Consider the following 25,196-nt stretch of genomic DNA (forward strand, 5'->3'; position numbering starts at 1 on the left):
TTGCTGTTCTGATTGCTAGCTAATACTGCCGCCCTTATTTCTGTCCACTGAATAGCCCGAGGGGACATGAGTCCTGTTCTGGCTCTGTTTACAGACTTTCAGGGGGAATAAGCGTTTATTAAAAGAATAGGGGTGGGCATTCCCTGGTGGCGCAGTCATTGAGAGTCCACCTGAGGATGCAGGGAACATGAGTTCGTGCCCCGGTCCTGGAAGATCCCACAGGCCGCGGAGCGGTTGGCCCGTGAGCCATGGCCGCTGGGCCTGCGTGTCCGGAGCCTGTGCTCCGTGACGGGAGAGGCCACAACAGTGAGTGGCCCGCGTACCGCAAAAAAAAAAAAAAAAAAAAAAAAAGAATAGCGGGATAGTGAAGGAGAGCTTCCCAGACCATAGTCTGACTTTGAGCCATGGCCCTGGGGGGCAAAGCCAGAAAGGAGTGGAAGCCAGATGGAGCAGTGCTGTTGGCGCTGAGCATGCGTGTGAGGCGGGGCTGCCCTTGCCTGGACACTGGGTCTCAGACTGTGGCACAGCTGACATCACAGAATCCACTGTGAGGCTACGGCTGGGCTTCGGGACCTAGAAATTCAGACAAAACACTGCATGCGTTCTCAGACTGTATGTTTTTTTTATTTAAATTGCAGTAAGGAAGCTGAAATGGGCTCTCCAGGGGTATTTCCCAGAGCCCTGTTCCCCTTTGCAGCTCCCAGCTCTAGGTCCTATTGATGGGCTTCAACGGTCACTGGCTCCATGGTCTCAGATGTCACACCGGTGATTTCCAGGCCCTGGCCACTCTCTGCTGTCTCTGTCATGGCCTCCACTCGGGTCCCTTCCACTGGCTCCGCCAGGATGCTCCCATGTTTATTTCGTGATGAGGCCACTGTCTTTTTTGTAAGTCTGGCTCTCACATTCCTGAAGAAAGAGCCGATCCTGCTGAGTATGTTGTTGGTGGGACCTGAACGCGCTGGGGATAAGCTCCTGCCCGATTTGTGCGAGGTCTTGGACTCACTGGTGATAGGAGCACGGCTGATGCCTTTGGGAGCAGCGCCCTGCTCGCTGCCCCCCGGGCTGCCGTGGCCTTTGGCCTTTTGGTCCTCTCTAGTGGCTCTGCGGCCGCCTGAGCACGGGCCAGCTGCTTTGGGGATTGTCTTGCTCCCCGCTGCCTTGTGGTGGCTTTCCACGGAACTGCAGAGCTTGGGGCTCGTCAGAGCTCTGTCCTCTCCCCAGTGCTCCCTCCTCTCCCTTCTTCCCTTGCGGGCCTGGGACACTCTCTGTGGGCTGCCATCCTGTTCGCTCACTTTGCCTTCCTGTGGCAAGCTTGAGACGAGGGTCCCCTCATCGTCCTTGTCGGCTCTTGATTTGACACTCTTGCTGGTAGGTTCTGCTCCGACCACAGTCATGCCGGCCCCTGGGGAGAGGCTGGTGGACGTGCTGGAAGCATACTCTGAATTGTTCTCAGCACCTGCCAAGGCCGTTTTCCCGCTCCTCAGGGATGTTGTGGCAGTGTCCCCAGTGGCTCTGTTGGTTTTGCTTCCTCCGGGCCCGTCGCTGGCTGTGGCTGCTATGGCCGTGCTCCGCTCTTCAGTGGCAGCAGACTTGATCACTGCCGTGCTAAAAGCACCCGCTGCGGTGCCTCCTGCCATCCCTGCTGTCTCCAACTTTGTCGTTGACTGCGATGCTGACGCTTTGTCGAGCCCTGTAGTAGGTTTTGCTTTCGCAGTGGCCACATCGGGCATGGTATCGGGCTTGTGGGAGTCCAGTTGGATTCCGTGCCCCCCAGCAAAAGCTGCAGGCATGGCCCCGGCCACCTCAGGGCACGTGTGCAGGCTGCTGACGTTCACCTGGTCCTGATGCCCCTTTCCTTGGAAATCCTCCACGGCCGGGCTCCTCCCGTCCTTCACCTCCTCGAACACAGGCATGCAGGGCATGTCCCAGACGGGAACGGCATAGGTGTTGCTTTCACTGTCCACTGGTGGTCGCAGGAGGTAAATCAGCTGTTCCCACTCGGCAAAGAGGTCTTCCCGCGCGTCCAGAGGGGGACACAGCTGCAGGTAGAAGCAGCGGCCAGTGGGAAGCTTCACACGCAGCTGTTGTTTCTCACGATTGTGAGTGGAGATCCTCACGAACTCCAAGGGAAGGAGCCTGGTGAGCTCTAAGGTCTTTGCAGCCTTGTGGCTCTTGCCCTTGGTGGCCTGGCTGCGCTCGGCGTGCTTTTCACAGCCGGTGGCCCGTTGGGCCAGCAGCATGATGTCTGGGAGCGGGAGGACGGGGCTGGTGGATGTGATGCCCATGGTCACCAGGCCGCCCCAGTTGTGCACGTCAATCGCTTCTCCCCTCTTCGTGACCTGGATGAAGTCGCTCTCGAATATTGGCGCGTACTTGAAATGGTCGTATTCGCCCTTGTGCAGTTGCTGCTGCAGCTTCCCCGTGGTGGTGTTGAACAGGTCCACCCAGGTGCTGCTCCGGGCCGTGTGATACGGGAGCAGAGAGTCCCCACTCATGGCTGTCTTTGATCACGACAGGCAGCGTGGTTAAGGCGGCTCCCTGGCCCTTCCCTCCCTCGGCCTCACTGGCAGAAGAGCGAGCTGCGATGCTCCTGCGTCACACACGCGGCCCTGTGGCAGGTCTTCCAAGCCCGCCCCACAGGCCCCCACGTTTGCCTCCGGGTCTCCCAGAGGCAGGGGTGTGTGTAGGGGCACAGATGATCACAGTTGGGACGCTGTAGGGCGCCTGGAGCCCAGGCTGAATCTCTTCAAGTGTGTCGAGAGGTACGGTAGGCTCCCCCTCCGCCTCACCTCACTTCTGCTTCTGGGTTTTTATCTCCCCAAGAGGCTGTGGTGAACTTCCGTCCTAGTGAGAGAAGTAACCACTTTGTCAGCCTAACCCCCTGGCACAGCCTATTTATCCTCTGATGCCCTTTGTGACCTATCAGTGTCACAAAGCCCTTTGTGACCTATCACTGTCACAGAGCCCTTTGCCTCATCCCCCAGCTGCCCCCTCAGGGCAGGGCCCCCATCCTCTCCCAAACACCCCATTGCCCCCACGGAGGACAGGCCCATCGTGCCAGGGACTCAGGTGCGTTAGCAAAATAAAAATGTCTTCAAGAAGGAAAGTTTTGTGTGGGTCCTTTTTCTTTTCCTCCCCCAAATTCAGCTACTGGATGAAATCTATAGCAATGTAAGACGATGGGATCAATTTGAACCACTTAAGCTCATGGTTTAATTGTATCGAATAGGGCAGAGTTGGCAGTGGCGGTCCTTACTCTGTCCTTTCATAAAATCTCAGTAAACGTGGACGATGGTGAGTGCCAGTTCCCCTGTGAAGCCTTCCCTAACCCAGAACTCCTTCCCATGCCCCAGACCCCCTCCTCTGAATAGATCCAGTCCCCAAACACACGTCTCTCATTGTATTTGTCACTCAGAGTTGTGATCATGACTCGTGCTGTCCTGTCTCCTCCACCATCTGTGTACCTCTGTGCGGGACCGGGGTGGCACACTGTCTGAAAGTTGTTGCACCGAGGTAGCTCCCTCTCTGCACCATCACCTGCCACCTTGAGCAAGTCCTTCAAATGCTCTGAACTTCCGCTTGCTTATCCGCAAAGTGGAAAGACGTGAGAATCGGAAGGGGGCACACACATTCAAGAACTTTATAAACAGCTAAGGGCTATGCACGTGTTGTTTTTCCCGTAAATTTATTTTATTTTTTATTGTTGGCTTCTCTTGTTGGGGAGCACGGGCTCTAGGCGTGCGGGCTTCGGTAGTTGTGGCTCGCGGGCTCTAGAGCACAGGCTCAGTAGTTGTGGCGCACGGGCTTAGTTGCTCCGTGGCATGTGGGATCTTCCTGGACCAGGGCTCGAACCCGGGTGCCCTGCGTCGGCAGGCGGATCCTTAACCACTGCGCCACCAGGGAAGTCCCTGTGCACGTGTTTTTAATGCATTTTCTTCCTTCAGACTAGTGTTTCCCTGCACTTGCCTGTGTGGAAATCATCAGATCAAAGGAGTGTGATGTGATCTTTTTGTAATTTCTCCTCCTTGGGTCCAAGGAAAAGCTGGTGGAGAGTAAAGCATTAATTGCGGCTCCCTGCAGCTCCTCGTCTTCTGGGAAACTCTGGGTTAATTCTGGGGTCAGGAACCTTGTTTGGCCAGGGGAAACAGTGCATATGTGTAGGTCTTGGGCTGGCTCCCTTTCTCATCAGTGCTCCCCACCAAGTGCCCACCATTCCGTCCACCAACAGAAGAGACCTCTCCCCAGCCTCCCGTGATGAGGTCTGTGGAAGTCACAAACTGGAGGTCCAATCAACAAGGATGCTCTGACCTAACAAATACTCTCCCTCATGTGAGGTTTAAGGATTTGGTTTTGGAGCCCCAGAAGAAAAAAGTTCCTGCAGATTTGGTGTGGAGAAACCCTTGTGAGCAGGGCATTCAAAAGTTGAATTAGTGGCTGGAGGAGGACAGGATGCTGGACGTTCCAGGAGTGAACGCTGGAATTCCAGGTGGGAGCCTGTTTCTGGCCACAGCCCGGGTCATGCCAGAGGCTAGAGGTAGAAGCCTGGGAGCCAGACACAGCTCAAGGGTGGACTGGATGCTCTCGAGATAAGGCCAGCTAAGAGCTGTGTGCTCACTGAAGTTCGAAAACCGGCTCCCGGCCCCCACCCCTCCCTCCCCTCAATCTAGTAAAATTGATGCTCATCTCTGTAGTGTTGGAACATGATGGTAAGGATGGTGGTGCCACGGGTTCTTGTGCTGGTCCTAGCTCAGGCTTGTTTGCTTGCTTCCTTCGCATACAACAGACAGGGCTTTGCATAGAGAAGTGGGCTGGTGGATCACTGTTCTGCAAAGATCCCATTGTGCGACTGCAGCAGGTTACCTTCTCTGAGCCTCAGTGTTCTCATCTGTAAAATGGGCATATCGTTCCTTCTTTTCCTAATAACCAAACAAGTGTTCTTGTACTTTACCTTAAATAAATGTCCTTTAAAGATGCCAAGCCTTTCTGACATCATTTTTGTGCATAAATACAATGATTAAAAGAGAAAGGCATTGGCCAATAACTTCATCACAACTGCCACGGTGATTGTAGGACCATCCTGATTTCAGAGTTAGTAAAATGTGAAAACTACAACACCTGTGTACCTACCATCTTGCTTCAGAGACAGAACAATTCCCAGCAGCACTAACAGCCTTGTGTCAACCTCCTTGAGCTAGCCTTTCCACCCTAGAGTAAACTGTCCTCAATTTTGTGTTTACTCTTCCCTCAGGTTTAGCTACCGTTTTTTTAAACATGGACCCTATGCAATCCGTTGTTTGAGCTTGTTTCAGAATGGTTCCATGAGTGGAACTGTATCCCATTCTTTTGATGTTTTTAAAAACCATGAGAAGTTGATCTATGCTAATGTGTGTAGCTCATTTATTTTTCACTATTGAATATGCCAATCTCATCCTATCCTGCTGTATGAATTCTGCTGATGGAAATTTGGGCTGTTGCCCGTGTTGTGCTGTTAAGTTATTTTTGCTCTAAACATTCTCAGAGTTGTTTCTTAGACCATGTGTGTTTCTCCAGGGTATATACCTGGGCACGGAACGGCTAAGTCTAGATGAGAGTGCTTGCTGTTCTGATTGCTAGCTAATACCGCCGCCCTTATTTCTGTCCACTGAATAGCCCGAGGGGACATGAGTCCTGTTCTGGCTCTGTTTACAGACCTTCAGGGGGAATAAGCGTTTATAAAAAGAATGGGGGGGGATTCCCTGCAGGCGCAGTGGTTGAGAGTCCACCTGAGGATGCAGGGAACATGAGTTCGTGCCCCGGTCCTGGAAGATCCCACAGGCCGCGGAGCGGCTGGGCCCGTGAGCCATGGCCGCTGGGCCTGCGTGTCCGGAGCCTGTGCTCCGTGACGGGAGAGGCCACAACAGTGAGTGGCCCGCGTACCGCAAAAAAAAAAAAAAAAAAAAAAAAAAAAAAAAAAAAAGAATAGCGGGATAGTGAAGGAGAGCTTCCCAGACCATAGTCTGACTTTGAGCCATGGCCCTGGGGGGCAAAGCCAGAAAGGAGTGGAAGCCAGATGGAGCAGTGCTGTTGGCGCTGAGCATGCGTGTGAGGCGGGGCTGCCCTTGCCTGGACACTGGGTCTCAGACTGTGGCACAGCTGACATCACAGAATCCACTGTGAGGCTACGGCTGGGCTTCGGGACCTAGAAATTCAGACAAAACACTGCATGCGTTCTCAGACTGTATGTTTTTTTTATTTAAATTGCAGTAAGGAAGCTGAAATGGGCTCTCCAGGGGTATTTCCCAGAGCCCTGTTCCCCTTTGCAGCTCCCAGCTCTAGGTCCTATTGATGGGCTTCAACGGTCACTGGCTCCATGGTCTCAGATGTCACACCGGTGATTTCCAGGCCCTGGCCACTCTCTGCTGTCTCTGTCATGGCCTCCACTCGGGTCCCTTCCACTGGCTCCGCCAGGATGCTCCCATGTTTATTTCGTGATGAGGCCACTGTCTTTTTTGTAAGTCTGGCTCTCACATTCCTGAAGAAAGAGCTGATCCTGCTGAGTATGTTGGTGGTGGGACCTGAACGCGCTGGAGATAAGCTCCTGCCCGATTTGTGCGAGGTCTTGGACTCACTGGTGATAGGAGCACGGCTGATGCCTTTGGGAGCAGCGCCCTGCTCGCTGCCCCCCGGGCTGCCGTGGCCTTTGGCCTTTTGGTCCTCTCTAGTGGCTCTGCGGCCGCCTGAGCACGGGCCAGCTGCTTTGGGGATTGTCTTGCTCCCCGCTGCCTTGTGGTGGCTTTCCACGGAACTGCAGAGCTTGGGGCTCGTCAGAGCTCTGTCCTCTCCCCAGTGCTCCCTCCTCTCCCTTCTTCCCTTGCAGGCCTGGGACACTCTCTGTGAGCTGCCATCCTGTTCGCTCACTTTGCCTTCCTGTGGCAAGCTTGAGACGAGGGTCCCCTCATCGTCCTTGTCGGCTCTTGCTTTGACAGTCTTGCTGGTAGGTTCTGCTCCGACCACAGTCATGCCGGCCCCTGGGGAGAGGCTGGTGGACGTGCTGGAAGCATACTCTGAATTGTTCTCAGCACCTGCCAAGGCCGTTTTCCCGCTCCTCAGGGATGTTGTGGCAGTGTCCCCAGTGGCTCTGTTGGTTTTGCTTCCTCCGGGCCCGTCGCTGGCTGTGGCTGCTATGGCCGTGCTCCGCTCTTCAGCGGCAGGAGACTTGATCACTGCCATGCTCAAAGCACCCGCTGCGGTGCCTCCTGCCATCCCTGCTGTCTCCACCTTAATCGTTGACTGCGATGCTGATGCTTTGTCGAGCCCTGTAGTAGGTTTTGCTTTCGCAGTGGCCACATCGGGCACGGTATCGGGCTTGTGGGAGTCCAGTTGGATTCCGTGCCCCCCAGCAAAAGCTGCAGGCGTGGCCCCGGCCACCTCAGGGCACGTGTGCAGGCTGCTGACGTTCACCTGGTCCTGATGCCCCTTTCCTTGGAAATCCTCCACGGCCGGGCTCCTCCCGTCCTGCTGCTCCCCGAACACAGGCATGCAGGGCATGTCCCAGACGGGAACGGCATAGGTGTTGCTTTCACTGTCCACTGGTGTTCGCAGGAGGTAAATCAGCTGTTCCCAATCGGCGAAGAGGTCTTCCCGCGCGTCCAGAGGGGGACACAGCTGCAGGTAGAAGCAGCGGCCAGTGGCAAGCTTCACACGCAGCTGTTGTTTCTCACGATTGTGAGTGGAGATCCTCACGAACTCCAAGGGAAGGAGCCTGGTGAGCTCTAAGGTCTTTGCAGCCTTGTGGCTCTTGCCCTTGGTGGCCTGGCTGCACTCGGCGTGCTTTTCACAGCCGGTGGCCCGTTGGGCCAGCAGCATGATGTCTGGGAGCGGGAGGACGGGGCTGGTGGATGTGATGCCCATGGTCACCAGGCCGCCCCAGTTGTGCACGTCAATCGCTTCTCCCCTCTTCGTGACCTGGATGAAGTCGCTCTCGAATATCGGCGCGTACTTGAAGTGGTCGTATTCGCCCTTGTGCAGTTGCTGCTGCAGCTTCCCCGTGGTGGTGTTGAACAGGTCCACCCAGGTGCTGCTCCGGGCCGTGTGATACGGGAGCAGAGAGTCCCCACTCATGGCTGTCTTTGATCACGACAGGCAGCGCGGTTAAGGCGGCTCCCTGGCCCTTCCCTCCCTCGGCCTCACTGGCAGAAGAGCGAGCTGTGATGCTCCTGCGTCACACACGCGGCCCTGTGGCAGGTCTTCCAAGCCCGCCCCACAGGCCCCCACGTTTGCCTCCGGGTCTCCCAGAGGCAGGGGTGTGTGTAGGGGCACAGATGATCACAGTTGGGACGCTGTAGGGCACCTGGAGCCCAGGCTGAATCTCTTCAAGTGTGTCGAGAGGTACGGTAGGCTCCCCCTCCGCCTCACCTCACTTCTGCTTCTGGGTTTTTATCTCCCCAAGAGGCTGTGGTGAACTTCCGTCCTAGTGAGAGAAGTAACCACTTTGTCAGCCTAACCCCCTGGCACAGCCTATTTATCCTCTGATGCCCTTTGTGACCTATCAGTGTCACAAAGCCCTTTGTGACCTATCACTGTCACAGAGCCCTTTGCCTCATCCCCCAGCTGCCCCCTCAGGGCAGGGCCCCCATCCTCTCCCAAACACCCCATTGCCCCCACGGAGGACAGGCCCATCCTGCCAGGGACTCAGGTGCGTTACCAAAATAAAAATGTCTTCAAGTGGGAAAGTTTTGTGTGGGTCCTTTTTCTTTTCCTCCCCCAAATTCAGCTACTGGATGAAATCTATAGCAATGTAAGACGATGGGATCAATTTGAACCATTTAAGCTCATGGTTTAATTGTATCGAATAGGGCAGAGTTGGCAGTGGCGGTCCTTACTCTGTCCTTTCATAAAATCTCAGTAAACGTGGACGATGGTGAGTGCCAGTTCCCCTGTGAAGCCTTCCCTAACCCAGAACTCCTTCCCATGCCCCAGACCCCCTCCTCTGAATAGATCCAGTCCCCAAACACACGTCTCTCATTGTATTTGTCACTCAGAGTTGTGATCATGACTCGTGCTGTCCTGTCTCCTCCACCATCTGTGTACCTCTGTGCGGGACCGGGGTGGCACACTGTCTGAAAGTTGTTGCACCGAGGTAGCTCCCTCTCTGCACCATCACCTGCCACCTTGAGCAAGTCCTTCAAATGCTCTGAACTTCCGCTTGCTTATCCGCAAAGTGGAAAGACGTGAGAATCGGAAGGGGGCACACACATTCAAGAACTTTATAAACAGCTAAGGGCTATGCACGTGTTGTTTTCCCCGTAAATTTATTTTATTATTTATTGTTGGCTTCTCTTGTTGGGGAGCACGGGCTCTAGGCGTGCGGGCTTCGGTAGTTGTGGCTCGCGGGCTCTAGAGCACAGGCTCAGTAGTTGTGGCGCACGGGCTTAGTTGCTCCGTGGCATGTGGGATCTTCCTGGACCAGGGCTCGAACCTGGGTCCCCTGCGTCGGCAGGCGGATCCTTAACCACTGCGCCACCAGGGAAGTCCCTGTGCACGTGTTTTTAATGCATTTTCTTCCTTCAGACTAGTGTTTCCCTGCACTTGCCTGTGTGGAAATCATCAGATCAAAGGAGTGTGATGTGATCTTTTTGTAATTTCTCCTCCTTGGGTCCAAGGAAAAGCTGGTGGAGAGTAAAGCATTAATTGCGGCTCCCTGCAGCTCCTAGTCTTCTGGGAAACTCTGGGTTAATTCTGGGGTCAGGAACCTTGTTTGGCCAGGGGAAACAGTGCATATGTGTAGGTCTTGGGCTGGCTCCCTTTCTCATCAGTGCTCCCCACCAAGTGCCCACCATTCCGTCCACCAACAGAAGAGACCTCTCCCCAGCCTCCCGTGATGAGGTCTGTGGAAGTCACAAACTGGAGGTCCAATCAACAAGGATGCTCTGACCTAACAAATACTCTCCCTCATGTGAGGTTTAAGGATTTGGTTTTGGAGCCCCAGAAGAGAAAAGTTCCTGCAGATTTGGTGTGGAGAAACCCTTGTGAGCAGGGCATTCAAAAGTTGAATTAGTGGCTGGAGGAGGACTGGATGCTGGACGTTCCAGGAGTGAACGCTGGAATTCCAGGTGGGAGCCTGTTTCTGGCCGCAGCCCGGGTCATGCCAGAGGCTAGAGGTAGAAGCCTGGGAGCCAGACACAGCTCAAGGGTGGACTGGATGCTCTCGAGATAAGGCCAGCTAAGAGCTGTGAGCTCACTGAAGTTCGAAAACCGGCTCCCGGCCCCCACCCCTCCCTCCCCTCAATCTAGTAAAATTGATGCTCATCTCTGTAGTGTTGGAACATGATGGTAAGGATGGTGGTGCCACGGGTTCTTGTGCTGGTCCTAGCTCAGGCTTGTTTGCTTGCTTCCTTCGCATACAACAGACAGGGCTTTGCATAGAGAAGTGGGCTGGTGGATCACTGTTCTGCAAAGATCCCATTGTGCGACTGCAGCAGGTTACCTTCTCTGAGCCTCAGTGTTCTCATCTGTAAAATGGGCATATCGTTCCTTCTTTTCCTAATAACCAAACAAGTGTTCTTGTACTTTACCTTAAATAAATGTCCTTTAAAGATGCCAAGCCTTTCTGACATCATTTTTGTGCATAAATACAATGATTAAAAGAGAAAGGCATTGGCCAATAACTTCATCACAACTGCCACGGTGATTGTAGGACCATCCTGATTTCAGAGTTAGTAAAATGTGAAAACTACAACACCTGTGTACCTACCATCTTGCTTCAGAGACAGAACAATTCCCAGCAGCACTAACAGCCTTGTGTCAACCTCCTTGACTTAGCCTTTCCACCCTAGAGTAAACTGTCCTCAATTTTGTGTTTACTCTTCCCTCAGGTTTAGCTACCGTTTTTTTAAACATGGACCCTATGCAATCCGTTGTTTGAGCTTGTTTCAGAATGGTTCCATGAGTGGAACTGTATCCCATTCTTTTGATGTTTTTAAAAACCATGAGAAGTTGATCTATGCTAATGTGTGTAGCTCATTTATTTTTCACTATTGAATATGCCAATCTCATCCTATCCTGCTGTATGAATTCTGCTGATGGAAATTTGGGCTGTTGCCCGTGTTGTGCTGTTAAGTTATTTTTGCTCTAAACATTCTCAGAGTTGTTTCTTAGACCATGTGTGTTTCTCCAGGGTATATACCTGGGCAGGGAACGGCTAAGTCTAGATGAGAGTGCTTGCTGTTCTGATTGCTAGCTAATACTGCCGCCCTTATTTCTGTCCACTGAATAGCCCGAGGGGACATGAGTCCTGTTCTGGCTCTGTTTACAGACCTTCAGGGGGAATAAGCGTTTATTAAAAGAATAGGGGCGGGCATTCCCTGGTGGCGCAGTCATTGAGAGTCCACCTGAGGATGCAGGGAACATGAGTTCGTGCCCCGGTCCTGGAAGATCCCACAGGCCGCGGAGCGGCTGGGCCCGTGAGCCATGGCCGCTGGGCCTGCGTGTCCGGAGCCTGTGCTCCGTGACGGGAGAGGCCACAACAGTGAGTGGCCCGCGTACCGCAAAAAAAAAAAAAAAAAAAAAAAAATCAAAGAATAGCGGGATAGTGAAGGAGAGCTTCCCAGACCATAGTCTGACTTTGAGCCATGGCCCTGGGGGGCAAAGCCAGAAAGGAGTGGAAGCCAGATGGAGCAGTGCTGTTGGCGCTGAGCATGCGTGTGAGGCGGGGCTGCCCTTGCCTGGACACTGGGTCTCAGACTGTGGCACAGCTGACATCACAGAATCCACTGTGAGGCTACGGCTGGGCTTCGGGACCTAGAAATTCAGACAAAACACTGCATGCGTTCTCAGACTGTATGTTTTTTTTATTTAAATTGCAGTAAGGAAGCTGAAATGGGCTCTCCAGGGGTATTTCCCAGAGCCCTGTTCCCCTTTGCAGCTCCCAGCTCTAGGTCCTATTGATGGGCTTCAACGGTCACTGGCTCCATGGTCTCAGATGTCACACCGGTGATTTCCAGGCCCTGGCCACTCTCTGCTGTCTCTGTCATGGCCTCCACTCGGGTCCCTTCCACTGGCTCCGCCAGGATGCTCCCATGTTTATTTCGTGATGAGGCCACTGTCTTTTTTGTAAGTCTGGCTCTCACATTCCTGAAGAAAGAGCTGATCCTGCTGAGTATGTTGGTGGTGGGACCTGAACGCGCTGGAGATAAGCTCCTGCCCGATTTGTGCGAGGTCTTGGACTCACTGGTGATAGGAGCACGGCTGATGCCTTTGGGAGCAGCGCCCTGCTCGCTGCCCCCCGGGCTGCCGTGGCCTTTGGCCTTTTGGTCCTCTCTAGTGGCTCTGCGGCCGCCTGAGCACGGGCCAGCTGCTTTGGGGATTGTCTTGCTCCCCGCTGCCTTGTGGTGGCTTTCCACGGAACTGCAGAGCTTGGGGCTCGTCAGAGCTCTGTCCTCTCCCCAGTGCTCCCTCCTCTCCCTTCTTCCCTTGCAGGCCTGGGACACTCTCTGTGAGCTGCCATCCTGTTCGCTCACTTTGCCTTCCTGTGGCAAGCTTGAGACGAGGGTCCCCTCATCGTCCTTGTCGGCTCTTGCTTTGACAGTCTTGCTGGTAGGTTCTGCTCCGACCACAGTCATGCCGGCCCCTGGGGAGAGGCTGGTGGACGTGCTGGAAGCATACTCTGAATTGTTCTCAGCACCTGCCAAGGCCGTTTTCCCGCTCCTCAGGGATGTTGTGGCAGTGTCCCCAGTGGCTCTGTTGGTTTTGCTTCCTCCGGGCCCGTCGCTGGCTGTGGCTGCTATGGCCGTGCTCCGCTCTTCAGCGGCAGGAGACTTGATCACTGCCATGCTCAAAGCACCCGCTGCGGTGCCTCCTGCCATCCCTGCTGTCTCCACCTTAATCGTTGACTGCGATGCTGATGCTTTGTCGAGCCCTGTAGTAGGTTTTGCTTTCGCAGTGGCCACATCGGGCACGGTATCGGGCTTGTGGGAGTCCAGTTGGATTCCGTGCCCCCCAGCAAAAGCTGCAGGCGTGGCCCCGGCCACCTCAGGGCACGTGTGCAGGCTGCTGACGTTCACCTGGTCCTGATGCCCCTTTCCTTGGAAATCCTCCACGGCCGGGCTCCTCCCGTCCTGCTGCTCCCCGAACACAGGCATGCAGGGCATGTCCCAGACGGGAACGGCATAGGTGTTGCTTTCACTGTCCACTGGTGTTCGCAGGAGGTAAATCAGCTGTTCCCAATCGGCGAAGAGGTCTTCCCGCGCGTCCAGAGGGGGACACAGCTGCAGGTAGAAGCAGCGGCCAGTGGCAAGCTTCACACGCAGCTGTTGTTTCTCACGATTGTGAGTGGAGATCCTCACGAACTCCAAGGGAAGGAGCCTGGTGAGCTCTAAGGTCTTTGCAGCCTTGTGGCTCTTGCCCTTGGTGGCCTGGCTGCACTCGGCGTGCTTTTCACAGCCGGTGGCCCGTTGGGCCAGCAGCATGATGTCTGGGAGCGGGAGGACGGGGCTGGTGGATGTGATGCCCATGGTCACCAGGCCGCCCCAGTTGTGCACGTCAATCGCTTCTCCCCTCTTCGTGACCTGGATGAAGTCGCTCTCGAATATCGGCGCGTACTTGAAGTGGTCGTATTCGCCCTTGTGCAGTTGCTGCTGCAGCTTCCCCGTGGTGGTGTTGAACAGGTCCACCCAGGTGCTGCTCCGGGCCGTGTGATACGGGAGCAGAGAGTCCCCACTCATGGCTGTCTTTGATCACGACAGGCAGCGCGGTTAAGGCGGCTCCCTGGCCCTTCCCTCCCTCGGCCTCACTGGCAGAAGAGCGAGCTGTGATGCTCCTGCGTCACACACGCGGCCCTGTGGCAGGTCTTCCAAGCCCGCCCCACAGGCCCCCACGTTTGCCTCCGGGTCTCCCAGAGGCAGGGGTGTGTGTAGGGGCACAGATGATCACAGTTGGGACGCTGTAGGGCACCTGGAGCCCAGGCTGAATCTCTTCAAGTGTGTCGAGAGGTACGGTAGGCTCCCCCTCCGCCTCACCTCACTTCTGCTTCTGGGTTTTTATCTCCCCAAGAGGCTGTGGTGAACTTCCGTCCTAGTGAGAGAAGTAACCACTTTGTCAGCCTAACCCCCTGGCACAGCCTATTTATCCTCTGATGCCCTTTGTGACCTATCAGTGTCACAAAGCCCTTTGTGACCTATCACTGTCACAGAGCCCTTTGCCTCATCCCCCAGCTGCCCCCTCAGGGCAGGGCCCCCATCCTCTCCCAAACACCCCATTGCCCCCACGGAGGACAGGCCCATCCTGCCAGGGACTCAGGTGCGTTACCAAAATAAAAATGTCTTCAAGTGGGAAAGTTTTGTGTGGGTCCTTTTTCTTTTCCTCCCCCAAATTCAGCTACTGGATGAAATCTATAGCAATGTAAGACGATGGGATCAATTTGAACCATTTAAGCTCATGGTTTAATTGTATCGAATAGGGCAGAGTTGGCAGTGGCGGTCCTTACTCTGTCCTTTCATAAAATCTCAGTAAACGTGGACGATGGTGAGTGCCAGTTCCCCTGTGAAGCCTTCCCTAACCCAGAACTCCTTCCCATGCCCCAGACCCCCTCCTCTGAATAGATCCAGTCCCCAAACACACGTCTCTCATTGTATTTGTCACTCAGAGTTGTGATCATGACTCGTGCTGTCCTGTCTCCTCCACCATCTGTGTACCTCTGTGCGGGACCGGGGTGGCACACTGTCTGAAAGTTGTTGCACCGAGGTAGCTCCCTCTCTGCACCATCACCTGCCACCTTGAGCAAGTCCTTCAAATGCTCTGAACTTCCGCTTGCTTATCCGCAAAGTGGAAAGACGTGAGAATCGGAAGGGGGCACACACATTCAAGAACTTTATAAACAGCTAAGGGCTATGCACGTGTTGTTTTCCCCGTAAATTTATTTTATTATTTATTGTTGGCTTCTCTTGTTGGGGAGCACGGGCTCTAGGCGTGCGGGCTTCGGTAGTTGTGGCTCGCGGGCTCTAGAGCACAGGCTCAGTAGTTGTGGCGCACGGGCTTAGTTGCTCCGTGGCATGTGGGATCTTCCTGGACCAGGGCTCGAACCTGGGTCCCCTGCGTCGGCAGGCGGATCCTTAACCACTGCGCCACCAGGGAAGTCCCTGTGCACGTGTTTTTAATGCATTTTCTTCCTTCAGACTAGTGTTTCCCTGCACTTGCCTGTGTGGAAATCATCAGATCAAAGGAGTGTGATGTGATCTTTTTGTAATTTCTCCTCCTTGGGTCCAAGGAAAAGCTGGTGGAGAGTAAAGCATTAATTGCGGCTCCCTGCAGCTCCTAGTCTTCTGGGAAACTCTGGGTTAATTCTGGGGTCAGGAACCTTGTTTGGCCAGGGGAAACAGTGCATATGTGTAGGTCTTGGGCTGGCTCCCTTTCTCATCAGTGCTCCCCACCAAGTGCCCACCATTCCGTCCACCAACAGAAGAGACCTCTCCCCAGCCTCCCGTGATGAGGTCTGTGGAAGTCACAAACTGGAGGTCCAATCAACAAGGATGCTCTGACCTAACAAATACTCTCCCTCATGTGAGGTTTAAGGATTTGGTTTTGGAGCCCCAGAAGAAAAAAGTTCCTGCAGATTTGGTGTGGAGAAACCCTTGTGAGCAGGGCATTCAAAAGTTGAATTAGTGGCTGGAGGAGGACTGGATGCTGGACGTTCCAGGAGTGAACGCTGGAATTCCAGGTGGGAGCCTGTTTCTGGCCGCAGCCCGGGTCATGCCAGAGGCTAGAGGTAGAAGCCTGGGAGCCAGACACAGCTCAAGGGTGGACTGGATGCTCTCGAGATAAGGCCAGCTAAGAGCTGTGAGCTCACTGAAGTTCGAAAACCGGCTCCCGGCCCCCACCCCTCCCTCCCCTCAATCTAGTAAAATTGATGCTCATCTCTGTAGTGTTGGAACATGATGGTAAGGATGGTGGTGCCGCGGGTTCTTGTGCTGGTCCTAGCTCAGGCTTGTTTGCTTGTTTCCTTCGCATACTACAGACAGGGCTTTGCATAGAGAAGTGGGCTGGTGGATCACTGTTCTGCAAAGATCCCATTGTGCGACTGCAGCAGGTTACCTTCTCTGAGCCTCAGTGTTCTCATCTGTAAAATAGGCATATCGTTCCTTCTTTTCCTAATAACCAAACAAGTGTTCTTGTACTTTACCTTAAATAAATGTCCTTTAAAGATGCCAAGCCTTTCTGACATCATTTTTGTGCATAAATACAAGTGATTAAAAGAGAAAGGCATTGGCCAATAACTTCATCACAACTGCCACGGTGATTGTAGGACCATCCTGATTTCAGAGTTAGTAAAATGTGAAAACTACAACACCTGTGTACCTACCATCTTGCTTCCGAGACAGAACAATTCCCAGCAGCACTAACAGCCTTGTGTCAACCTCCTTGAGCTAGCCTTTCCACCCTAGAGTAAACTGTCCTCAATTTTGTGTTTACTCTTCCCTCAGGTTTAGCTACCGTTTTTTTAAACATGGACCCTATGCAATCCGTTGTTTGAGCTTGTTTCAGAATGGTTCCATGAGTGGAACTGTATCCCATTCTTTTGATGTTTTTAAAAACCATGAGAAGTTGATCTATGCTAATGTGTGTAGCTCATTTATTTTTCACTATTGAATATGCCAATCTCATCCTATCCTGCTGTATGAATTCTGCTGATGGAAATTTGGGCTGTTGCCCGTGTTGTGCTGTTAAGTTATTTTTGCTCTAAACATTCTCAGAGTTGTTTCTTAGACCATGTGTGTTTCTCCAGGGTATATACCTGGGCAGGGAACGGCTAAGTCTAGATGAGAGTGCTTGCTGTTCTGATTGCTAGCTAATACTGCCGCCCTTATTTCTGTCCACTGAATAGCCCGAGGGGACATGAGTCCTGTTCTGGCTCTGTTTACAGACTTTCAGGGGGAATAAGCGTTTATTAAAAGAATAGGGGTGGGCATTCCCTGGTGGCGCAGTCATTGAGAGTCCACCTGAGGATGCAGGGAACATGAGTTCGTGCCCCGGTCCTGGAAGATCCCACAGGCCGCGGAGCGGTTGGCCCGTGAGCCATGGCCGCTGGGCCTGCGTGTCCGGAGCCTGTGCTCCGTGACGGGAGAGGCCACAACAGTGAGTGGCCCGCGTACCGCAAAAAAAAAAAAAAAAAAAAAAAAAGAATAGCGGGATAGTGAAGGAGAGCTTCCCAGACCATAGTCTGACTTTGAGCCATGGCCCTGGGGGGCAAAGCCAGAAAGGAGTGGAAGCCAGATGGAGCAGTGCTGTTGGCGCTGAGCATGCGTGTGAGGCGGGGCTGCCCTTGCCTGGACACTGGGTCTCAGACTGTGGCACAGCTGACATCACAGAATCCACTGTGAGGCTACGGCTGGGCTTCGGGACCTAGAAATTCAGACAAAACACTGCATGCGTTCTCAGACTGTATGTTTTTTTTATTTAAATTGCAGTAAGGAAGCTGAAATGGGCTCTCCAGGGGTATTTCCCAGAGCCCTGTTCCCCTTTGCAGCTCCCAGCTCTAGGTCCTATTGATGGGCTTCAACGGTCACTGGCTCCATGGTCTCAGATGTCACACCGGTGATTTCCAGGCCCTGGCCACTCTCTGCTGTCTCTGTCATGGCCTCCACTCGGGTCCCTTCCACTGGCTCCGCCAGGATGCTCCCATGTTTATTTCGTGATGAGGCCACTGTCTTTTTTGTAAGTCTGGCTCTCACATTCCTGAAGAAAGAGCCGATCCTGCTGAGTATGTTGTTGGTGGGACCTGAACGCGCTGGGGATAAGCTCCTGCCCGATTTGTGCGAGGTCTTGGACTCACTGGTGATAGGAGCACGGCTGATGCCTTTGGGAGCAGCGCCCTGCTCGCTGCCCCCCGGGCTGCCGTGGCCTTTGGCCTTTTGGTCCTCTCTAGTGGCTCTGCGGCCGCCTGAGCACGGGCCAGCTGCTTTGGGGATTGTCTTGCTCCCCGCTGCCTTGTGGTGGCTTTCCACGGAACTGCAGAGCTTGGGGCTCGTCAGAGCTCTGTCCTCTCCCCAGTGCTCCCTCCTCTCCCTTCTTCCCTTGCGGGCCTGGGACACTCTCTGTGGGCTGCCATCCTGTTCGCTCACTTTGCCTTCCTGTGGCAAGCTTGAGACGAGGGTCCCCTCATCGTCCTTGTCGGCTCTTGATTTGACACTCTTGCTGGTAGGTTCTGCTCCGACCACAGTCATGCCGGCCCCTGGGGAGAGGCTGGTGGACGTGCTGGAAGCATACTCTGAATTGTTCTCAGCACCTGCCAAGGCCGTTTTCCCGCTCCTCAGGGATGTTGTGGCAGTGTCCCCAGTGGCTCTGTTGGTTTTGCTTCCTCCGGGCCCGTCGCTGGCTGTGGCTGCTATGGCCGTGCTCCGCTCTTCAGTGGCAGCAGACTTGATCACTGCCGTGCTAAAAGCACCCGCTGCGGTGCCTCCTGCCATCCCTGCTGTCTCCAACTTTGTCGTTGACTGCGATGCTGACGCTTTGTCGAGCCCTGTAGTAGGTTTTGCTTTCGCAGTGGCCACATCGGGCATGGTATCGGGCTTGTGGGAGTCCAGTTGGATTCCGTGCCCCCCAGCAAAAGCTGCAGGCATGGCCCCGGCCACCTCAGGGCACGTGTGCAGGCTGCTGACGTTCACCTGGTCCTGATGCCCCTTTCCTTGGAAATCCTCCACGGCCGGGCTCCTCCCGTCCTTCACCTCCTCGAACACAGGCATGCAGGGCATGTCCCAGACGGGAACGGCATAGGTGTTGCTTTCACTGTCCACTGGTGGTCGCAGGAGGTAAATCAGCTGTTCCCACTCGGCAAAGAGGTCTTCCCGCGCGTCCAGAGGGGGACACAGCTGCAGGTAGAAGCAGCGGCCAGTGGGAAGCTTCACACGCAGCTGTTGTTTCTCACGATTGTGAGTGGAGATCCTCACGAACTCCAAGGGAAGGAGCCTGGTGAGCTCTAAGGTCTTTGCAGCCTTGTGGCTCTTGCCCTTGGTGGCCTGGCTGTGCTCGGCGTGCTTTTCACAGCCGGTGGCCCGTTGGGCCAGCAGCATGATGTCTGGGAGCGGGAGGACGGGGCTGGTGGATGTGATGCCCATGGTCACCAGGCCGCCCCAGTTGTGCACGTCAATCGCTTCTCCCCTCTTCGTGACCTGGATGAAGTCGCTCTCGAATATTGGCGCGTACTTGAAATGGTCGTATTCGCCCTTGTGCAGTTGCTGCTGCAGCTTCCCCGTGGTGGTGTTGAACAGGTCCACCCAGGTGCTGCTCCGGGCCGTGTGATACGGGAGCAGAGAGTCCCCACTCATGGCTGTCTTTGATCACGACAGGCAGCGTGGTTAAGGCGGCTCCCTGGCCCTTCCCTCCCTCGGCCTCACTGGCAGAAGAGCGAGCTGCGATGCTCCTGCGTCACACACGCGGCCCTGTGGCAGGTCTTCCAAGCCCGCCCCACAGGCCCCCACGTTTGCCTCCGGGTCTCCCAGAGGCAGGGGTGTGTGTAGGGGCACAGATGATCACAGTTGGGACGCTGTAGGGCGCCTGGAGCCCAGGCTGAATCTCTTCAAGTGTGTCGAGAGGTACGGTAGGCTCCCCCTCCGCCTCACCTCACTTCTGCTTCTGGGTTTTTATCTCCCCAAGAGGCTGTGGTGAACTTCCGTCCTAGTGAGAGAAGTAACCACTTTGTCAGCCTAACCCCCTGGCACAGCCTATTTATCCTCTGATGCCCTTTGTGACCTATCAGTGTCACAAAGCCCTTTGTGACCTATCACTGTCACAGAGCCCTTTGCCTCATCCCCCAGCTGCCCCCTCAGGGCAGGGCCCCCATCCTCTCCCAAACACCCCATTGCCCCCACGGAGGACAGGCCCATCGTGCCAGGGACTCAGGTGCGTTAGCAAAATAAAAATGTCTTCAAGAAGGAAAGTTTTGTGTGGGTCCTTTTTCTTTTCCTCCCCCAAATTCAGCTACTGGATGAAATCTATAGCAATGTAAGACGATGGGATCAATTTGAACCACTTAAGCTCATGGTTTAATTGTATCGAATAGGGCAGAGTTGGCAGTGGCGGTCCTTACTCTGTCCTTTCATAAAATCTCAGTAAACGTGGACGATGGTGAGTGCCAGTTCCCCTGTGAAGCCTTCCCTAACCCAGAACTCCTTCCCATGCCCCAGACCCCCTCCTCTGAATAGATCCAGTCCCCAAACACACGTCTCTCATTGTATTTGTCACTCAGAGTTGTGATCATGACTCGTGCTGTCCTGTCTCCTCCACCATCTGTGTACCTCTGTGCGGGACCGGGGTGGCACACTGTCTGAAAGTTGTTGCACCGAGGTAGCTCCCTCTCTGCACCATCACCTGCCACCTTGAGCAAGTCCTTCAAATGCTCTGAACTTCCGCTTGCTTATCCGCAAAGTGGAAAGACGTGAGAATCGGAAGGGGGCACACACATTCAAGAACTTTATAAACAGCTAAGGGCTATGCACGTGTTGTTTTTCCCGTAAATTTATTTTATTTTTTATTGTTGGCTTCTCTTGTTGGGGAGCACGGGCTCTAGGCGTGCGGGCTTCGGTAGTTGTGGCTCGCGGGCTCTAGAGCACAGGCTCAGTAGTTGTGGCGCACGGGCTTAGTTGCTCCGTGGCATGTGGGATCTTCCTGGACCAGGGCTCGAACCCGGGTGCCCTGCGTCGGCAGGCGGATCCTTAACCACTGCGCCACCAGGGAAGTCCCTGTGCACGTGTTTTTAATGCATTTTCTTCCTTCAGACTAGTGTTTCCCTGCACTTGCCTGTGTGGAAATCATCAGATCAAAGGAGTGTGATGTGATCTTTTTGTAATTTCTCCTCCTTGGGTCCAAGGAAAAGCTGGTGGAGAGTAAAGCATTAATTGCGGCTCCCTGCAGCTCCTCGTCTTCTGGGAAACTCTGGGTTAATTCTGGGGTCAGGAACCTTGTTTGGCCAGGGGAAACAGTGCATATGTGTAGGTCTTGGGCTGGCTCCCTTTCTCATCAGTGCTCCCCACCAAGTGCCCACCATTCCGTCCACCAACAGAAGAGACCTCTCCCCAGCCTCCCGTGATGAGGTCTGTGGAAGTCACAAACTGGAGGTCCAATCAACAAGGATGCTCTGACCTAACAAATACTCTCCCTCATGTGAGGTTTAAGGATTTGGTTTTGGAGCCCCAGAAGAAAAAAGTTCCTGCAGATTTGGTGTGGAGAAACCCTTGTGAGCAGGGCATTCAAAAGTTGAATTAGTGGCTGGAGGAGGACAGGATGCTGGACGTTCCAGGAGTGAACGCTGGAATTCCAGGTGGGAGCCTGTTTCTGGCCACAGCCCGGGTCATGCCAGAGGCTAGAGGTAGAAGCCTGGGAGCCAGACACAGCTCAAGGGTGGACTGGATGCTCTCGAGATAAGGCCAGCTAAGAGCTGTGTGCTCACTGAAGTTCGAAAACCGGCTCCCGGCCCCCACCCCTCCCTCCCCTCAATCTAGTAAAATTGATGCTCATCTCTGTAGTGTTGGAACATGATGGTAAGGATGGTGGTGCCACGGGTTCTTGTGCTGGTCCTAGCTCAGGCTTGTTTGCTTGCTTCCTTCGCATACAACAGACAGGGCTTTGCATAGAGAAGTGGGCTGGTGGATCACTGTTCTGCAAAGATCCCATTGTGCGACTGCAGCAGGTTACCTTCTCTGAGCCTCAGTGTTCTCATCTGTAAAATGGGCATATCGTTCCTTCTTTTCCTAATAACCAAACAAGTGTTCTTGTACTTTACCTTAAATAAATGTCCTTTAAAGATGCCAAGCCTTTTTGTCATCATTTTTGTGCATAAATACAATGATTAAAAGAGAAAGGCATTGGCCAATAACTTCATCACAACTGCCACGGTGATTGTAGGACCATCCTGATTTCAGAGTTAGTAAAATGTGAAAACTACAACACCTGTGTACCTACCATCTTGCTTCAGAGACAGAACAATTCCCAGCAGCACTAACAGCCTTGTGTCAACCTCCTTGAGCTAGCCTTTCCACCCTAGAGTAAACTGTCCTCAATTTTGTGTTTACTCTTCCCTCAGGTTTAGCTACCGTTTTTTTAAACATGGACCCTATGCAATCCGTTGTTTGAGCTTGTTTCAGAATGGTTCCATGAGTGGAACTGTATCCCATTCTTTTGATGTTTTTAAAAACCATGAGAAGTTGATCTATGCTAATGTGTGTAGCTCATTTATTTTTCACTATTGAATATGCCAATCTCATCCTATCCTGCTGTATGAATTCTGCTGATGGAAATTTGGGCTGTTGCCCGTGTTGTGCTGTTAAGTTATTTTTGCTCTAAACATTCTCAGAGTTGTTTCTTAGACCATGTGTGTTTCTCCAGGGTATATACCTGGGCAGGGAACGGCTAAGTCTAGATGAGAGTGCTTGCTGTTCTGATTGCTAGCTAATACTGCCGCCCTTATTTCTGTCCACTGAATAGCCCGAGGGGACATGAGTCCTGTTCTGGCTCTGTTTACAGACTTTCAGGGGGAATAAGCGTTTATTAAAAGAATAGGGGTGGGCATTCCCTGGTGGCGCAGTCATTGAGAGTCCACCTGAGGATGCAGGGAACATGAGTTCGTGCCCCGGTCCTGGAAGATCCCACAGGCCGCGGAGCGGCTGGGCCCGTGAGCCATGGCCGCTGGGCCTGCGTGTCCGGAGCCTGTGCTCCATGACGGGAGAGGCCACAACAGTGAGTGGCCCGCGTACCGCAAAAAAAAAAAAAAAAAAAAAAAAAGAATAGCGGGATAGTGAAGGAGAGCTTCCCAGACCATAGTCTGACTTTGAGCCATGGCCCTGGGGGGCAAAGCCAGAAAGGAGTGGAAGCCAGATGGAGCAGTGCTGTTGGCGCTGAGCATGCGTGTGAGGCGGGGCTGCCCTTGCCTGGACACTGGGTCTCAGACTGTGGCACAGCTGACATCACAGAATCCACTGTGAGGCTACGGCTGGGCTTCGGGACCTAGAAATTCAGACAAAACACTGCATGCGTTCTCAGACTGTATGTTTTTTTTATTTAAATTGCAGTAAGGAAGCTGAAATGGGCTCTCCAGGGGTATTTCCCAGAGCCCTGTTCCCCTTTGCAGCTCCCAGCTCTAGGTCCTATTGATGGGCTTCAACGGTCACTGGCTCCATGGTCTCAGATGTCACACCGGTGATTTCCAGGCCCTGGCCACTCTCTGCTGTCTCTGTCATGGCCTCCACTCGGGTCCCTTCCACTGGCTCCGCCAGGATGCTCCCATGTTTATTTCGTGATGAGGCCACTGTCTTTTTTGTAAGTCTGGCTCTCACATTCCTGAAGAAAGAGCTGATCCTGCTGAGTATGTTGGTGGTGGGACCTGAACGCGCTGGAGATAAGCTCCTGCCCGATTTGTGCGAGGTCTTGGACTCACTGGTGATAGGAGCACGGCTGATGCCTTTGGGAGCAGCGCCCTGCTCGCTGCCCCCCGGGCTGCCGTGGCCTTTGGCCTTTTGGTCCTCTCTAGTGGCTCTGCGGCCGCCTGAGCACGGGCCAGCTGCTTTGGGGATTGTCTTGCTCCCCGCTGCCTTGTGGTGGCTTTCCACGGAACTGCAGAGCTTGGGGCTCGTCAGAGCTCTGTCCTCTCCCCAGTGCTCCCTCCTCTCCCTTCTTCCCTTGCGGGCCTGGGACACTCTCTGTGAGCTGCCATCCTGTTCGCTCACTTTGCCTTCCTGTGGCAAGCTTGAGACGAGGGTCCCCTCATCGTCCTTGTCGGCTCTTGCTTTGACAGTCTTGCTGGTAGGTTCTGCTCCGACCACAGTCATGCCGGCCCCTGGGGAGAGGCTGGTGGACGTGCTGGAAGCATACTCTGAATTGTTCTCAGCACCTGCCAAGGCCGTTTTCCCGCTCCTCAGGGATGTTGTGGCAGTGTCCCCAGTGGCTCTGTTGGTTTTGCTTCCTCCGGGCCCGTCGCTGGCTGTGGCTGCTACGGCCGTGCTCCGCTCTTCAGTGGCAGGAGACTTGATCACTGCCGTGCTCAAAGCACCCGCTGCGGTGCCTCCTGCCATCCCTGCTGTCTCCACCTTAATCGTTGACTGCGATGCTGATGCTTTGTCGAGCCCTGTAGTAGGTTTTGCTTTCGCAGTGGCCACATCGGGCATGGTATCGGGCTTGTGGGAGTCCAGTTGGATTCCGTGACCCCCAGCAAAAGCTGCAGGCGTGGCCCCGGCCACCTCAGGGCACGTGTGCAGGCTGCTGACGTTCACCTGGTCCTGATGCCCCTTTCCTTGGAAATCCTCCACGGCCGGGCTCCTCCCGTCCTGCTGCTCCCTGAACACAGGCATGCAGGGCATGTCCCAGACGGGAACGGCATAGGTGTTGCTTTCACTGTCCATTGGTGGTCGCAGGAGGTAAATCAGCTGTTCCCACTCGGCGAAGAGGTCTTCCCGCGCGTCCAGAGGGGGACACAGCTGCAGGTAGAAGCAGCGGCCAGTGGCAAGCTTCACACGCAGCTGTTGTTTCTCACGATTGTGAGTGGAGATCCTCACGAACTCCAAGGGAAGGAGCCTGGTGAGCTCTAAGGTCTTTGCAGCCTTGTGGCTCTTGCCCTTGGTGGCCTGGCTGCGCTCGGCGTGCTTTTCACAGCCGGTGGCCCGTTGGGCCAGCAGCATGATGTCTGGGAGCGGGAGGACGGGGCTGGTGGATGTGATGCCCATGGTCACCAGGCCGCCCCAGTTGTGCACGTCAATCGCTTCTCCCCTCTTCGTGACCTGGATGAAGTCGCTCTCGAATATCGGCGCGTACTTGAAATGGTCGTATTCGCCCTTGTGCAGTTGCTGCTGCAGCTTCCCCGTGGTGGTGTTGAACAGGTCCACCCAGGTGCTGCTCCGGGCCGTGTGATACGGGAGCAGAGAGTCCCCACTCATGGCTGTCTTTGATCACGACAGGCAGCGCGGTTAAGGCGGCTCCCTGGCCCTTCCCTCCCTCGGCCTCACTGGCAGAAGAGCGAGCTGTGATGCTCCTGCGTCACACACGCGGCCCTGTGGCAGGTCTTCCAAGCCCGCCCCACAGGCCCCCACGTTTGCCTCCGGGTCTCCCAGAGGCAGGGGTGTGTGTAGGGGCACAGATGATCACAGTTGGGACGCTGTAGGGCGCCTGGAGCCCAGGCTGAATCTCTTCAAGTGTGTCGAGAGGTACGGTAGGCTCCCCCTCCGCCTCACCTCACTTCTGCT

At 54.3% G+C, this 25,196-nt stretch overlaps 3 protein-coding genes across 3 annotated transcripts; all 3 read right to left on the reverse strand.

Moving 5' to 3' along the window:
* Positions 1-1,329: 1,329 nt before the first annotated feature.
* On the reverse strand, positions 1,330-8,100 carry LOC309801674 (Golgi-associated RAB2 interactor protein 4-like; the record flags this gene model as incomplete). The annotated part of the gene is made up of 2 exons (XM_082646749.1): positions 1,330-1,375; positions 7,271-8,100. The coding sequence occupies 2 exons, from the start codon at positions 8,098-8,100 to the stop codon at positions 1,330-1,332; spliced, it is 876 nt and encodes a 291-aa protein (XP_082502875.1).
* Positions 8,101-12,887: 4,787 nt separating this feature from the next.
* On the reverse strand, positions 12,888-13,700 carry LOC309801676 (Golgi-associated RAB2 interactor protein 4-like; the record flags this gene model as incomplete). The annotated part of the gene is made up of 1 exon (XM_082646750.1): positions 12,888-13,700. A coding segment is annotated over one exon (813 nt), but the record flags the coding sequence as incomplete, so codon positions are not given.
* Positions 13,701-18,129: 4,429 nt separating this feature from the next.
* On the reverse strand, positions 18,130-24,890 carry LOC309801677 (Golgi-associated RAB2 interactor protein 4-like; the record flags this gene model as incomplete). Its single annotated transcript, XM_082646751.1, has 2 exons — positions 18,130-18,175; positions 24,208-24,890. The coding sequence occupies 2 exons, from the start codon at positions 24,888-24,890 to the stop codon at positions 18,130-18,132; spliced, it is 729 nt and encodes a 242-aa protein (XP_082502877.1).
* Between the last annotated feature and the right edge of the window lie 306 nt (positions 24,891-25,196).

The sequence above is a fragment of the Mesoplodon mirus genome (assembly GCF_964341445.2).
Source record: "Mesoplodon mirus genome assembly, contig: SUPER_3_unloc_2, whole genome shotgun sequence".
NCBI lineage: Eukaryota > Metazoa > Chordata > Mammalia > Artiodactyla > Ziphiidae > Mesoplodon > Mesoplodon mirus.